General features: G+C 46.1%; 1 protein-coding gene across 1 annotated transcript in view; it reads right to left on the bottom strand.

Annotated features, from left to right (window-relative positions):
- LTA4H (leukotriene A4 hydrolase) overlaps window positions 1-17,006 on the bottom strand; it is a 590,002-nt gene that overhangs the window by 232,373 nt on the left and 340,623 nt on the right. Inside the window, exon 9 of the mRNA XM_069629348.1 lies at window positions 16,911-16,934. Coding sequence (XP_069485449.1) covers window positions 16,911-16,934 — 24 coding nt within the window. The remainder of the gene's footprint in view (window positions 1-16,910; window positions 16,935-17,006) is intronic.

Here is a 17,006-nt window from a genome sequence, read left to right as displayed (position 1 = left end):
CGAGCACAAGATCTCTGTGACAGCAGAATATCTCCCAGTCACTCGGAACTGCATAGCAGATTGGAATTCACGCTATTGGCAGGACTCCAGCGACTGGAAGTTGCACAAGAAAGTGTTCGTACAGATAATAGTCCTCTGGGGAACCCTAGACACCAACCTTTTCACTTCCAGACTGTACAATCAATTACCAAAATTTTTCAGCTGGAGGTTGGACCTGGAAGCTCAAGGAGCAGGCACGTTTCTGCAAACCTGGTCGAGCACAGTGCACTACGCCTTCCCCCTACGCCAGAGTGCTAATAAAAATCAGGAGATAGAGAGCAGAAGTGGTAGTGATAGCCCCGAACTGAAAGTCGCAAGCATGGTTTCCAGTTCTGATGGAACATTCTATGGATTTCCCACAAGTCCTCCCTCCCAGAGAGGATCTCTTGCAGAATCTGTTAGGGAACTACCATCCTCTGACGAGGACCGACCAACTACCTCTCATTGCATGCAGAGTATCGGGAGCAGAGCTTGCCAGGCATTTTGGGGTAAGCTGCAGAATTCATCAAGCAGTCCTGGGACGCCCTCTACGCTCAAGAGTTAAGAGAACGCTTGGAAGAAATGGAGCTTATGGTGCGAACAGCACAACCTTCATCCTATTTCTGCCCCTTTAGTACAAGTTCTCAACTTTCTAGCTTCCCTAGCCAAAGAAGGGAAAGCATTCCATACTATAGGAGTTTACAGATCAGCCATCTCGGCGGAGCACAATCCCTTAGAAGCAGAGGAGAGCACCCGGCCGTGATAAGACTCATGCGGGGAGTAAAAGCTAGCACGCCTCCCCTTCCCAAATACACCAGTTTATGGGACGTATCAACTGTCCTAAATCTACTTCTAGACTGGCCTCGCAATAGGGATGTATCCGACCAGCAGTTATCAGGGAAGCTAGCTATGCTACTCTGTTTAGTATCGTGCTAAAGGGTGTCAGGCGTAAAAGCACTAGAGATAGACCGAAAAATCTTCGGCCCAGACAGAGTAACCTTTTACATAGCGAATAGGACAACTATCTTGTACCCCTATTTCTGAGAACATCCCAAACTATGTATAGCATAGTGTATCAAAGAATACGAGCTAAGGACAGCGGACAAACGTCCAGCAGGCGTAACACAGTTAATCATGCACAGGAAGCCGTTTAGAGCAGTGGCAGCAGCGACCATAGCGCGTTGGGTGAAATAGATCAGTACTCTAGCAGGCATAGATGTGGCTAAGTATGGGGCGCATTCAGTAAGGGGAGCCATGGCTTCCAAAGCATTCGCAGCCGGCGCCAGCCTTCAAGACATACTAAAAGCAGCAGACTGGTCCAGCGATGGCACATTTAAGACCTTCCTCTTTAAGCCTATAGTAAACGCTTCATGAGCATTAGTTCATAGCTTTGAACAAGCATAATGCTCGCCTTCGGCCTTGACATACAATAAAGAGTACCCCTGCCTTGATTCTATTAAAGACACAGTGGTGAGCATTATCCCACCCAGTGACGCAAGCAAATAAATATAATGATGAAGAATGTATGTCATCGCTATTGTTACATTGCATTATATATCCCTCCCCGACATATGTCTTCTCTGACAGGAGATGACTAGAAGACAACCTGAGAGTGACAGACTGGAGTGAGAGCAGGCTACAGTCCAAGTTGCCAAGGTTGGTCGTTGCAGGACTTCGTTCACAGATGGACCATATGGGGGTAATTTGAACGCCATGCTACGAGGACATTTACAAGTTTGTTACTATTACTACAGGATGTCAGTTTGAGGGCATCAAAAGAAGAGGAAAGGACCCAGGCAGGAAGTGCCTCACGGGACTCAGGATGGACATTGGGACTACCAGAGACGCTTGGGTTCATGGGAAATTAAGGTTCTTTTCGTTTTGCCCCCAAAAAAACAATGTTTAAGTTTCAGTAAAGAATGTATAAAGATTTCAATCTGCTGAAGGGTAGAAATAAAAGGAGAAAGCATAATGCTTGCCTCTGTGTCTTTAATAGAATTAAGGCTCCCTGCACCAAGGCAGGGGTAATCTTTATTCACACTATATTTGTCAGGATAACATCATATAGAAGTGTACAATAGCATCTTTATCTCTCAACAAACACTTTAGACACCCTGTGATTCAGCTCTCCTTCATGGGTCCAGACCTCTCCTCTGTCCCATCCTTAAATTTCCAGATACAGGTATACATCAGGACACAAGAAAATAATTTCACATATAATCTTGCCGACTTCGGCAGTGAAGCGCCCATTTCCACTGCAACCTGCTTTGGGTAAGAGGGTTTTTAAAATTGGTTCCCTTTGGTTCCATTTCCCATCACACGTATTCCTGCTTTGTGTGCTCATATGCACAGGCCTGCCTTCATCCCACCCACTGCCCGTCTATACTGGGGCCAATTGGCTCTCCCCATTATGAAAATGAAGAGGGTATCTCACTGCTAATCCCCGGGGATCTCTCTCTCAAGTGGGCAGGACACGGCCATCGCCTTTGGATCCAGACCCTAGTGGTCGACCAGTGCGGGAGGATCACCTGGGTGAGGGGTCTTCGGGGATGTGGGGGTGAGATAGCCGATGGCGAGACGTGGTATTCACCCATATTTTGTTCATCTACCCCATCCTATTTTTCAGGATGTTCTCCCCTCCCAGCCTTTTTACACAAACACTGGGCCGAGGAAGAGGGTAACAGAGCAATCAGACTAACTCTCTCACATCATATTGGACATGTCCCGTTAATTGGGTCAGACGCTTTACTTTACCCTAACTGCATACACCTGATGCCAATTAGCTCTCCTCACATGAATAAAAGGAAACACCTAAAGACACACTCTGAGCAAGGCAGAACACGAGAACAGGCAGAACTTCAGGGACGAAGGCACACCTACTGGAGCAGAGCAACAGACCAAGGGACAAGAGTAGCAGGGACCGAAAAAGCCAAGGCTTCCTTATTGAAGGCCTATGCCTCCGACAGGCTGAGAAAGATGCGTGGTGAAAGCCAGATCCCAAAAGTGAAGATTGCATTGGGTTTCAAGGACGCCAGCGACACTCCCGGGTGAACGGCAGAGTTGGGGAGGCGAGGACAAGCCTGTGGTACTAACCTTGATTCGAAAATCTGAAAACGCCAAACAAGAAAGAAGCGCACACAGCTGGTGAGTTGGCAAGCAACCTGAGAGACCGCTATGTGTTACAATGAATGACGTAGCAAAATCATATCCCAAGTGAAGGCTGTACAAGTGTGGATGAAACACGAAGAAAGGCAGGCCTGTGAATGAACTTTAAAGTGAAATACAGCTGCAAGATAAGCAATACTAAGTAAGAGTGGTCCGGTGAAAGAAAGTAACCCATTCGAAAGCCTCTGTAAAAGGTGCATTGTTTGAAGCTAAAGGAAAAACAAACAGCAACAGTGAAAGTAAATAGTGAACGTTGAATCAAAGTGGTCCTGCGGTGGTCTACAAAAGAAAGCCACGCACATTCGAAAGACTTCGACATCTGAAAGTGGTCCGAGCCCGATTGAGGGAGACCCAATACATATATTAAGCTGGGGGAAGGTAGCCCCCCTTGCAACTTTGTGTGAACTGTATCATGAGAGGTCTGAGCCTGGCAGAGGGGGACCTTTGTGAATGTTTTTGTTGAAACATTATTTTGGCAGCCAGAGTAAGGATCTTTAAATGTGGAAGGCCAGGCGGGCCTCGAACCACAGTTGTGAACTGTATACTGTGTTGGAAGCTGAGCAAGAGGGTCTCATCCTTCCTACAATGATTGCCTTACCTTGTGAGGCCTAATGTGGGGAGGAGAGCTGGTTCAGCCACATTATCATCTGAACACTGACTTTTCCTTTTGCATAAATGTTCTCCTTTCTACACTTTTCGTACAAGAGATAAGGCAGGCATTAGGTTTTTGTTAGTATAGGCCATTTTGATTTGACTGACTCCACGAGGACTGTTTTGTTTATCGTTTGATGGTTGAGACTACTCCCATCTTAGTTATAGGGCAGAATAGGAGTTTCTCCAACCCCTACATTATCAATAAAGGTTTTACAAATTGTATCCATTGTGTCAATGTCAATACTTGTGATACCATGCCTTCCCTACACCATACACCACATGACCAAAAGCACCCATCTTATGAGAATCATCCAGGTCAGCTTTGCCCAGGCAGCCGACTAAGGGCAAAGGGCAGCTTGCACTCCCTGTTTGGCCCTGTTTGCCAATGGACACCTGACGGGACACCCTTCAGCTACATCCAGGTAAGGTGGTATGGGTGGGGAATACAGCCATTACTATACTCTGGTAAAACTCTGCCACTCCTACATTACTGCCATCTATTCCTAACATTATGATGCCTTGCACTACGCTCTTTGTTTTACCTTTGTACTGCGCTCAGATCAACTGTGCAGGTTAACTGATGTATTGCATCTAGAAGAAATGTGAGGGTCAGCCTATGTATAATGCTTGGATGAACTGTGCAGGTTAGACTACGCATTACATATAGAATAAATGTGAGGGTCACCTATGCAGTGCTTTTAGACGAATTGCGAAGGACAGTCCTTAATGCTCCAGATGAGCCTGAAGGTTATCCATTACTTTGCACTTAGAAGAAATGTAAATGGTAGCCATGTATTGCACTTAAAAGATGAAGCTAGCCTATGCGTCACACACATTAGATTTATGAGGATCGCAAATACACTGCACTTAGATGAAATTACAAAGACAGACAAGGTATTGCATTAGGGGGATTTTTGAGGGTAGCAAACGTGTTGCACTTAGAAGAATGGTGAAGCTAGCCAATGCCTGCCACACAATAGATTTATGAGTAAAGCAAATACACTGCACTTACATGAAATGTGAGGATAGACAATGGGCCTCATTACGAGTTTGGCGGTAGCCGTGCCCTTAATAAGGGTACGGCTACCGCCAAACTCGGGACCGGCACCCGCAAATTGGCCATTACCGGCCCATTACGAGTTGAATGGGCCGGTAATTGCCCATTCGCGGGTGCCGGTATGGCCGGGCTCCCGATCGCAATTGTGCCCCATAGGGCAGAATGGGGGTGGGGAGCATGGTTGCACCTGCACTGTTTATAACAGTGCAGGTGCAATCACGAGTTCAGCTCGCGGGTGCCGCTCTGCACGCCTGGTCTGACCAGGCATGCAGAGCAGCACCCGCAAGCAGAACTCGTAATGTGGCGGTATGGTAACAACGGCGCCGGTAGCACTACCGGCGTCGTCGTTGCCGTACTGCCACATTTGTAATGAGGTCCAATTTATTGCACTTGGAGTTTTTTTGTTAGGGTGGCCAGTGTGTTACACCCAGGCAAACTGCAAACCTAGCCAATGTGTAGCACTTCGAAGAGTTGTGAAATGAGTCCATGTAGTGCACTTAGGAGAACTCTTGAGGACAGCCAATGTATTGCAATTAGAACTGTGAAGTTTAGCCAAGGGACTGCACTTAGACAAATTATGCCAGTTTGTATAACAACTCAGAAGTATTGTGAAGATAACCGAGGCATTGCACTATGAAAACATTGAGAATATCCAATGTACTAACCACCCCTATGCTCTTCTCCCGCATATTCACAGGTCAGTGATGGAAGGAAGAAGGCGAGAGATACAGTGTCCACTTTGTAGCTGTTCATGCCCAGTCTTCTGTGAGAACAGGGAAGCTGCAGGGACGCCAGAGGGGAGGAGGTGGGAGGAGTGGCTGGCTAACTGTGCATGGTGCCAGGGGGAGAGCTGTAGGCCTGCAGGATGGCTTTGTAGTGAGGCCTACTTTGGCACATGCAAATGGAGTCGGGGTTTGTTACAAAATGGAGTCGGTAATCAGCCCTCTTCATGGGTGTTGCACTCGTATGTATCGTCCCGAGGCTGCCCGGCATCTCTGGCCACAGGCACATGGGCAGTCGTGGGACGAGCATAGTGTGCGTGCGGGGAGGGAATGAAGGGGAGGGGGCCAAATCGACCTTTCCTCCCATACACCACCCAAGTACCACACACGTCCCATGGGCCAGCCAAATCACACACAAAACACACATCCAACATAACAAACACTGGCATACAAGAACAATCCCGACACCGGACCTTACCCCTCTGGATACAACAACCAGTGCACACAAACTCAATTAGAAAACCGACTAGCACAGAATGCCAGTTCCTCCTGGTCCCTCAAGCATCAATAGAAGAGCACAACTTCTATTCTATCCCTCTTCCCTCACTGACCCACCCCCACCCTCTTTCTTACAGAGCAACGCGAGCACCTGAAGTTTTTGGCAATAATAACAGTGCGCGGCATAAGAGAACTTAACATAACACATGCACTGAATTTCCTCCCCATCCACAGCAATGTATTTCTCAGTGCTTATATTTGAATTCCTCCTTTACTGTTGAAAGAATTAGTATAGGAATTCAGACATCCTCTCTTGTAAAGTTCCCACTCCAAACACACAAACCGCTAATGGATTATTCCATTTTCCATTTTACGTGTGATGCCGGGGACATGCTCAACATACCGAATCAGCTCCACTACAAAGCGAGCTCCAGATCTCTTAGGCACTCACACGTGAACTTCCTATCTTCTGAACATACTATTCAATCACACATCTAACGCGTTGATCCAAAAGACTGACTGAGAAAGACTGAGCATCGCAATTCCTTTAATGTGACTTATATGTATACAAGAAATGAGAACTGAACCTTTCACATGCTCGGTTTAATAAAAATAAGAGTGTGGTAGGATCAGCATTTAGTACCATCCCCATCATCTAAGTCAATGATTTAGAGGGCTCAGAATGTGGTTTTCCTATTTAACTAGCCACTAAATGTGTAGGAAATGCTGCCTGGCACTTAGCAGTTAAAACCTTCAGATCAGTAGTTCTTTGTGCAATGTCATGCTGGTTGTTCTTTGATTAAGTGGCGTTGCACAGTAGTGGCAGGAGTCTGACAGTAGGACGAAGTCCGGAATCTCCATGGAAACAGGAAGGGAGTCACTGTTTTATAGTTACTGCATGACTGACAGTGGTCAGAGTCATTAACAGTGAAGGTACTCGATAGGAAAGGAGAGTGTGCTAGTCAGGCAAAGTTACGAGTTCTGGAGAGTGATGCTGCAAACAGTCCCTTACTGAGAGGAGTCCCACATAGGATTTCTTCAGATTCTCTCCTGCCCTAGTGGGAAGCAGCATAATTCAAAACACATAATGACAGGAAAACTGACATTATCTGAAACAAGACCTAATGAACGAGGCCCCTGGAGAGGGCTTACCTACCTCGTATGCTTAGACATGGACCAGACACCCAGGAATAGTATAGGAAATCATTACTTATTGATGACACAAACAGACAAGTAGGGCGTGGAGTATATAAAAAGAAATTTAAAAAAACGCATGTGTGAAGAAAGAAAGTGAGGGATGGCAGTCACCATGTAACCAGAAGAGTTACAGTGGCTCCCAAGGCAAATAATGACAAGGGCATTTATGGGGCGGGGAAGGGAAGGAGAGTTTAGTGGTAGCTGGTCACTTACTGTTGAGATGCATCTTTACAGGTGTGAAAAGGAGTGCGAGAGCCTGTGTACTGAGAACCAACATAGGTCAAATACCCTGATCTACAGAATTTCTTCCACTCAGGAGGGTCTACAACCACGTTTTAGGTCACTGCACCCTTCACTGAGGAGAAATATCCATTTGTATATCAGTGTTTGTCCCACCGACAAGAGCAGTCCAGCACCGAACAGCTAGGCAATTCTCCTAAACAGGAGTACCATCAGCAACCCCAGACATATGTTTCGGCCTTGTTGGACCTCCTTAGTGAGGTGAAACTGAGCCTCCCTAAGGCACAGTGAAGCAAGGGGTCCATATCTGGATTACCCGTGGTTACTTTGGGTGAAACCCCAAGTTTTACAGAATTGAAAAGAAGTATGGGAGCCCCTCTACTGAGAACCAAAATGGGTCAAATACCCTTTTCTATGGAATTTCTTCCTTTACAGGTGCACCACCCTTGAGCGGAAGGGGTGTGCTGCCCTACAGGCAACAAACAAGGAAAACTGACTGAGGTCTATCTCCTCGTTTCATCTTGTGAGGGTTGGAAGTCTAGCCTGGTGATCAAGGGAAGTCACAGAAAAGGGTTGCTCCACAGGCACTCCGCACTCCACTTGCCCAGACACTTGTTGCAACAGAAACCTTGGGCATCTTGGCAGACGCCCAGGAGAGATAAAAGGAGATGAGCTATTTAAAGCTTTACTATCCAGGCGGCTAACAAGAGGTTGTGGGTGGCAGGGAAAACATCAGTCAGAACATTGCAAACTCCATATTTTAAAAGGTCAGTTGAATATTGGAACAACATTCACTGTCAGTAAAATGGACCATTCGCCTATTAATGCACCTCACCATCAATTTAGTAGTGCGTTATTATTCCATGGATCCGGGCTTTGTATGTTAATACATTTCTGGCAATATATTGTAACTGTTCATTTGTGAATAATTTATGAGAAAGATATAAAAGCTACCATGGACATCTCTGTTGGTTGTTCTTGTGTTGTGTATGCAAAATATGCTGCACTGTCTCTTCAATGGGTTAAGGGCCAATTGGCCTTTATTCAATGCTTGGAAGCATTTACAAATACCACTGTGTATGGAGCACAGTTTCTGGGTAATACCATCTAGTAGGGGGGGCTGCATTATGGACTCAGCCGTAGCCCTAACGTCCAGAAAGTTTCACGGAACACCAGACAAACTGAGGGATCACACCAAAGTTAGAGCCTCTCTTCTTTAACACATACATGCCCCCTTCCTGCAGACCCCAACACCAAAGCGGACACACATGTTTCAAATACACAGATGACATACAAAGTATTTACAAACTTACCTATGCACACGTCCGACCTGAACACATTCCTTGCACGAGTGGACTCATGGATGAACGTTAAAAGATTTAACCTCCATCCCTAAAAAACAGAACTTATACCAGCTAACCCTGAAGCAGCATTTTTCCCCACTACACAATTTTACTGTGAGGAATCCTGAAATCAAAATGGACAGCGACTTATTAGAAGATTTCCATTGTAAAAGCCATTGTAAAGAGCTGCTTTTTCAAGCTCTGGACCTTACAATGCACCATGCCAGAGGCGTAGCCAGGATTGTCCAACTATTGGGTCCTGAAGCTAATGTAGCTGGGCCCACAGCAGTGACATTAACATCTCTAAATGCCCACACAGACCGGTTGAGTGGGCATTTACAGATTTGGGGTGGGCCTTGCCCGCTCAGGCCCTACCCTGTCTAGGCCTCTGCACCATGCGCTGCCTGGCTGTCACACATTGGACTGTGCAGTAATCTAATTGATATTATCAAGACTCTCTACGCTAAAAGCCTTTACCTTGGAATCCCAGAATATCTACTCAAAATTCAAATCATCTTCCCTTGAGCTGGTGGGACCAACCAGTTCGCCAAACATCAAGCAAGGCCTCCCTCCCCATGTCGAATTTGCTGTGCATCGCTGCAGTGAACCGGATAGCCAGGAGGTTTGGGTTTTAAGGAGCACACCTTTTATTCTTCGCTTTGCTCTGTTGCTGGTTTCTTCCCTGGGCAGTGCAGGACCCTCCAGTCTTCCTCCGTCTTGTCAGTCCGACAGTCGCTTCAGGAACCGTGAGCCTGCAGGTCCTGCCAGGAACATCTGCCTCAGCTACGGCATTCTTATTCTACTAAGGTACTGTTCAAATCCGGTGGTTCGTTCCGTCCGACAGTGGTGAAAGTGTTGGAAATCTTTCACTAACCCGATGGCTTGTCCTTCTCACTTTTCTTCTGACCAACTTCGTCTCGAACTCTTGGCAAAGACTTAACCGCAAACTACTCTGAACTGTGTGATCCTCTGCAAAGACTCAGAACCATAAACATTGGCCCAGGCCTATTGATTTCAATCCTAGTTGTAGTAAGCCTTTTCTAAATAGCCTTGCCTAGTTACTTGTTGGTGCTGCTTGATTTTGAGCAACCTTGTCTTCCCCTTCCTTTTTAAATTGCTTGAGTGCCATTTTGCTTACACTTCATTTTGAGCTTAACTTGTCCAGAATTCATTGGGTGGTGTGTAGTGTATTGAGATTGTGATTTTCTGCTGCTTTATATTAGTGAACTGTTTTACAAATGATAGTGTAAATAAATGTATACTCTTTTACTCAGAAACCTTGAGTCAGTGTTTGTTTGAACCGTAGCAATGCTGTCCTTTGTGCAACTTCTGATACTGCTCACTTTACTCTTGAGATAAGTCTGGCTGCTCAGCGATCGCTACCACTTTACTGTGTAGTACAGGCTTGTACCAAAGGTGAATTTGAACTTGCACTTGTAGTCTTAATTGTGTGTGGTGTTCCCATAGGGTACTGCATATGATTCTGCCTAACAACCCCTCAACTTGCACCCGATAAATCTGGGAACCGCAATTACCCACGGGCACGCCAAACCCTACCTCCCATCTGACAGCCCGTCTGGGAGGGTATGGCAAAGAACCTAACCGGCAATATTAACAGCAGAGACAGCACACCAGACTCTACTAAACCACTTATACGACAGACTACACTGCAGCAGGCCAAAATGGATGTACAAAACCAGCTACAGACACTCCTCACGGAAATGAGAGCAATTGGTCATAGCACCCAAGAAACAAATGTTACAGTGCTGGAAATCAAGCAAGACATTCAGGACATGCAGACCCACCTCAATGCCCAAGCGGAACCCACAACCGACAACGAACAGAGAATAAATGCACCCGAGGATAACAGAGCAGTGGCCAACACTAACCTTGGCGGCCTCAAAGGAAGTGCAGCACCTCGGGGCAAAAGTAGAGGACCAGGAAAACTGCTCTTGACGTAACAACCTCCAAAATAATCGACCTCCCTGAACAAGCGGAGGGCTCGGACCTTGAGGTGTTTGCATATCGACTATTCCAGGACCACTTGCATATTCAAGACCCTTGCTCCCATACAATAGAACGAATCCAGAGCCCCAGTCCCGAAACCGGCTGCAGGAGATCAGATAGCCCTACTCTGTGCCTACAGATGTGTGGGCACAATACAAGCTGAAGGGTCAGAAATCTGCATTTTCAATGACTACTCAGTTGAAGTGTCCCGCCAGAGGAAAAGGTTTGCCCGACTATTCACTGCATTTCAAGGCATATCCCACACATTTTATCTGAAATTTCCTGTGGTCTGGTGCATCCTACTCGCCAAAAAACGGCACTCATTCGACAACCCAGAAGACGCATGGTCCCTGATAAGACAACGCGACCTCGTCTCCACTGATTTTCCCGTCGATAATGAGGAGGAAAGGCCAACCCACCAAATGACACGCCGCAATGGCAACTCCAACAACAACGACATCCGCGGGGCAAGCGACAATGCACAGGCAGATGACCAAAAGGCCCTGACGGCAGAGACACCCTGTCGTCAACATGTTTGGTCCTTCCCCATACGGTTTTTCTCAAACCAATGGTGCCTTGCAAGGGTTTTTTAGCATGTTTCATTTACGAGGATGATCTACTCCAGGAGAGACTATTCGACCAAGAATGACAAATCTACTTGCCTAGAATGTTTGAACCCGAGCGACAGACAACAAACTAACCTGCCGTCTTATTGTTGCCAGCCTCTGCCCCACCAGGGTCATCCAGCCCCTGATGAATCCTACCATCATGTCTGAGGGGCGGCTGAGAGTTGTTCCATCTCTCCCATCTCTCTCAGTGCATGGGCTTTTGAGAAGCAATATTGGGATACTGTTTGTTTGTCCCAATGTTCATGTTATGACCTACAGGTTCAAGGTCATGTTTGTTTTGTTAAAAGTTGTAAGCAAGCACACACAACATCTTGGACCATTGCAGCTTCCCCCGATAAAGCCACACCCATAGCTTCCCAATCTCAAGCGTTGCATGACTCTGCCCCCATGGGAATGGCTGATCTGTGCCTTGTGACACTCAACGTACAAGGGTTAGGGCACCCAATCAAATGACAGCGAGACCTCACCCACCTACGTGACACACAATGTGACATTGCTTTCCTCCAGAAAACAAACCTTGATGCCCATGAATTGGGGAAACTAAACAGGGTGGGTTGGGGCGTCAACCCATTCACCACACAGGTGTAAAAGGAGTGTTTCTATCCTAATACACAAACGCATCCCGTTCCACACATTACACACCATCTCAGACAAAGATGGAAGATACGCTCTGATCTAGGGCCTGATTCAGCAACATCCCATAACCCTCCTGAACGTCTGCGCCCCGACTGGCGACACACCCACGTTTTTTTACACAGGTATTCGCAAAATGTGCACAGTTTTTGTGGAATCTCACATTCATAGGTAGGGACTGGAACACAATCCTAGATACGACGGACTGCCAGGGCACAACACTGTTGCTACCCCTTACCCCCACGCAAACGCACTACCCTACTAACACTCATGGCTGATCTGGGACTCGCAGATATATGGCGACACCTCCATCCCAAACAACATGAGTTCACATTTTTCTCGAACTGCCATAAGTCATACTCCAGACTGGACTACTGGATGACTCCAACGAAAATCCTCTCACAAGTGAGGCACTGCACAATCCTCCCTATAACGGTATCAGACCACGCACCAGTGCTCCTTCACATTGAGCTATCAGACACAGCCCTGGACAGGCCACCTTGGTGCCTAAATCTAAAAGCATTGACATATTCAGACTTTACTTAGAAGCTTGGCGAAGACATAGACCAGTTCTGGCGAGCCAACCTGACTCTTGACTATTCCTCAGCTACCTGCGGGGACGCATTGAAAGCCTTCCTTAGAGGACAATTAATATCTCGATGGGCCCACAAACTGAAGGGTTGGAAGGATCGAGAAAACAAGATTGGGACGGACGTTGCACTTGCAGAATCCCAACACAAACAGACCTGCGACCCCAACACATACACGCGGCTCAACAAGCTTAGAGGGGAGCTTAAACAAATCACAACTCAGCGGGTGTAAAAATCATTCACTAGCTGGTCACAGGCCGACCACCAAGATGGCGACAGACCACTCCACCTAATGGCACTTGCCCTTCACACCAGACAGGCATCCTAACAGATACTTAGCATCAGGGATAAGAAGGGGAAGCCACTGACCAATGAAAAAGACAAACAGGCTCTTTGAGGAATTCTATAGTGAGCTATATGCTAAGCCGAGCCCACTTGCCCCTGAATATATAGAGGCATTTCTTGCCACGGTCCAATTAAAAACAATCAATGACTCACAAAAGTTACAACTAGCAATGCCGTTAACTTCTGATGAAATCACTCCGGCCATAGCCTCATTACCTGCGGGAAAGGCATCAGGACCTGATGGCATAGCAATAGAACTATATAAAGTAATGGTGGACCGTATAGCCCCATTGCTCAAATCGGTATTCGCCGAAGCATTGTTTAAGGGCCACCTACCAAAGTCGATTATGGTGGCCAATATAATCGTCTTCCACAAACAGGGGCGCAACCCAGATGCCAAAATATTGGCTGAGTGTCTAGCACGAAGAATCGACAAAATACTACCACAACTTATCTACAAAGGTCAGACTGGATTTATCACAGGTCGTCACTCGGTAGACAACGTCAGATAACTTTTACATGTCCTCGCCAGACGGGACAGCCCAGATGAACTGATATTAAGGATTGATGCTGAAAAAGCATTTGACAAAGTAAGGTGGGACTTCAGTGCACTCACGACCTATGGGTTTCCTCCAGCATTACTAGGGCTTATACGCTTATTATATACGAACCCCCAAGCCTCGGTGCAAACGAAAGGAAACACCTTGAACAAATTCAATCTTTACTTAGGCACCAGACAAGGCTGCCTCCTTTCCCCCCTCCTATATGCATGGTCCATAGAACCACTGGCAGAAACACTTTGCAATTACCTATTTTGGAACGGCACGATTAGGGGGCCGAAGGAACACCGAAAATCCCTGTATGCTGATGACCACCTGGTCTACCTTCAGAAACCCCTCGGTGTCACTCCCACGCTTATGTCATCTGCTACACGAATTCGGACCCATGACGGCCTATAAGGTAAACTGGACAAAATCGGACGTTCTCCCCCTCAGATACGACATACCATGGGACCCAGGCAGGGTAGCTCCTTTCTGCCTTCAACATCATTCCAAATATCTAGAAGTCCATATTGCCCCATCCATTCACGAAATCGCAAACCTAAACTAGCCACCTACCCTGGCAAAGATCAATGTTGATCCTGTTAGATGGAACACATTAGCGCTATCATTAGTAGGTCGCATCAATGCCTTCAAAATGAACTTGCTCCCAAAACGGATATACCTGCCAATGATGCTTCAATGCGCTCCCGCACAAAAAATGTATAAGGATCTGGACAAGCAACTGGCCAAATTCATATGGAGAGGCAGAAAGGCTATGGTCTGGCTTGAAATTTTACAGGCCTCCAAAAGCGATGGAGGACTAGCTGTACCCAGTATGGCGGACATTTTATCAAGCCGCCCAACTATGCTGGGCCAAAAGATGGCTGGACACATCCGACTCATCCAGCTGGAGAACAATCAAACTCTCCCTTATATCGCCATTTACGCCGGCAGAATTCCTGGCCATGCCCCCGAACAAACTACCTAATAGCATCAGAACACACCCGCTGTTAAGCCCAACACTAACCCAATGGCATAGGATGAGAGGACAATTGGGATCAGATATCCGAGCTGCCTCTGCCTGGATCAGTGTATGAGCAATTCTCTCTATAGGCCTAGACCACACTTTACACAAACATCAAAATTCCCTATGGCCCGAGATTAGAGTGGTGGACCTTTCTGACAGGGATGAACCAATGGGGTTCCTAGGGGCCAGCAAAATACTCTGACTTCAGGATACGGAGTGGCTACACTATCATACCATACAAGGTGATTAGATCTAATACAACCAAACAGACTCTGCAGGATACCCCCTCAGAAGGTGAACTGGAAATGGAGCAAACCCTACTGAATATCCACAATTGCTTTCATTTTCCACCATTTGCACCACAACACCCAGCGCAATATAACTCTTTCAACACAATGGTCCAGTAACTTAAACACCCCAGTAGACGTGGGCGACATCTGCGATTATTTCGAGAACATCTCCTTAATGTCATACAATAGCAACAGAGAAATACAATATAAATGAATCCAGCGACTGTACGACACGCTCAGCAAACTATGCCGCATGAGCCTTGTTCGCTCCCCTGCGTGCCGCCGTCAATGCGGGGGGACGGGCACGATGAGCCACATCATGTGGTCATGCCTGGCGAAAACAAAAATACTGGAAGAGAATTCATAAATTGATCTCTCGTGTCCCCAATATTTCTATATGCTTCGCCCCCAGGCCCATGGTATTCGGAGCAGAGGACACACACTGGCACACAGACTCCATTATAAGACAGCTAGCACACAATCCTATTTACGGCATGCAAGTTAAGAATCATGCAGTGGAAAGCGATTAAAATTCCTACTAAAAAAGCCTGCCTAGGGTTGATCTCTAAGATGTGCGGTAATGAGGCGGCGAGGCAGACCTACGCAAGCAGACACATTTGGGGAAATTGTAGATGCTTACATCAAATGAATTGGTGGGGTGCCCTGACCTTCAGGCTCTGCATACACATACTGTGTTGACTCATCAGGCAGGGCGGTAAACGCTCTTTAATTCAATTCTGGCCCACATGAAAACATCCACTACAGGATGCAAATAAAAGGAAATGTATACATGAAACTATTTGTCCTAATAAGAAGGCCCCGATACGAAATCAGACATTCATGAATATTGTACTGTGTGTGTACTATTTACACTGTGGTCATTTTGGGTCATTATTAAACTGGGGGTCGGGGGGTGGTGTTTCAGGGCTTTGGGTGATGGGCAGAGGCATAGGGTACAGTGGAAGAAGAAGGGCGAGGTTTGTGGATACTTAGCCCGGTCCATTTACCAAGAAACGGGTCAAGTAAAACCTAATAAAAAGAGGTTTCAAAAAAAGAAATATGAAAAAAGCACATGAACATCAACCAATCAATCAGACATGAACTATAACCATTTTGTTGAACAGTCAAGCCCAAAGTGTTTTCCCTTTTTTTTTAATTATTCCATAACACCCCCCATGTTTTATAATGCACCATATATGACATTTCTTTCATAAACAATAGTTGTAGATAAAAAGAATATTGTTCATTTTGTCAGCACATTAGCATTTCTGTATCACCCGAATACAATGCATATGGTCTGTCACATTTTGAGGAATTGCAGACTGAAGACATTTATGTCAGGAAATGAGTCATTTCCAAACAAATTAAGTAAACCATTTTGCTAGTCAGGGGTGATTGGGGGACAGATAGAGACTCTGCACAACTGCTACATATTCAGATCACAAACTGGGTGAAGGCCTTCATATTCATGCACGGAGACAGATCAAGAGCCCACCTTCATGCGGTTATCCAGAAGTGTGAGATCATTTCTTTACCTATAGTCAGATTAGAACACCTAGAGATTCTACCTAAGCTACCATCTGTGAATCCTAGACAGTGATTGGAAAATAGTATTTATTAACTACATAGCCGAGCCAAAGCTGCAAGCCCTATAATCATTTCTAAGATAAAAAAGACTTCTGCAGACCTGGACTATGACTTCACATTAATGCTACCCTGAGCTGCATGCTGGGGATCGATTTAATGACCTGAGAGAAAGCCGTGATCAAAGTCCAAGCGCTTAGGAAGCCAAATGAAGATGATCAGACACATGTATTCAAAAAAGTCAGTACCAAAAATGCTCCTTCTCATAGAATACATTTGTGCAACCCAGATGGGCACAGAAGATGTTGTTGCAATGTACTACAACACTATACCAAAATACATTAATACTGTGCTGAAGCATATACTCACATTTGATAATGATCTGTCACCTGCCTGTAAAATAAAGCAGTCATGTTATTTAAAAATGAACTCAATAAAGATGTTAACACATTGTGCACTCTACAG

This window comes from Ambystoma mexicanum, chromosome 12 (assembly GCF_040938575.1).
Source record: "Ambystoma mexicanum isolate Mex_15411 chromosome 12, UKY_AmexF1_1, whole genome shotgun sequence".
NCBI lineage: Eukaryota > Metazoa > Chordata > Amphibia > Caudata > Ambystomatidae > Ambystoma > Ambystoma mexicanum.
The sequence above is the reverse complement of the archived record's forward strand: the minus strand, read 5'-3'. Positions and strand labels throughout refer to the sequence as shown.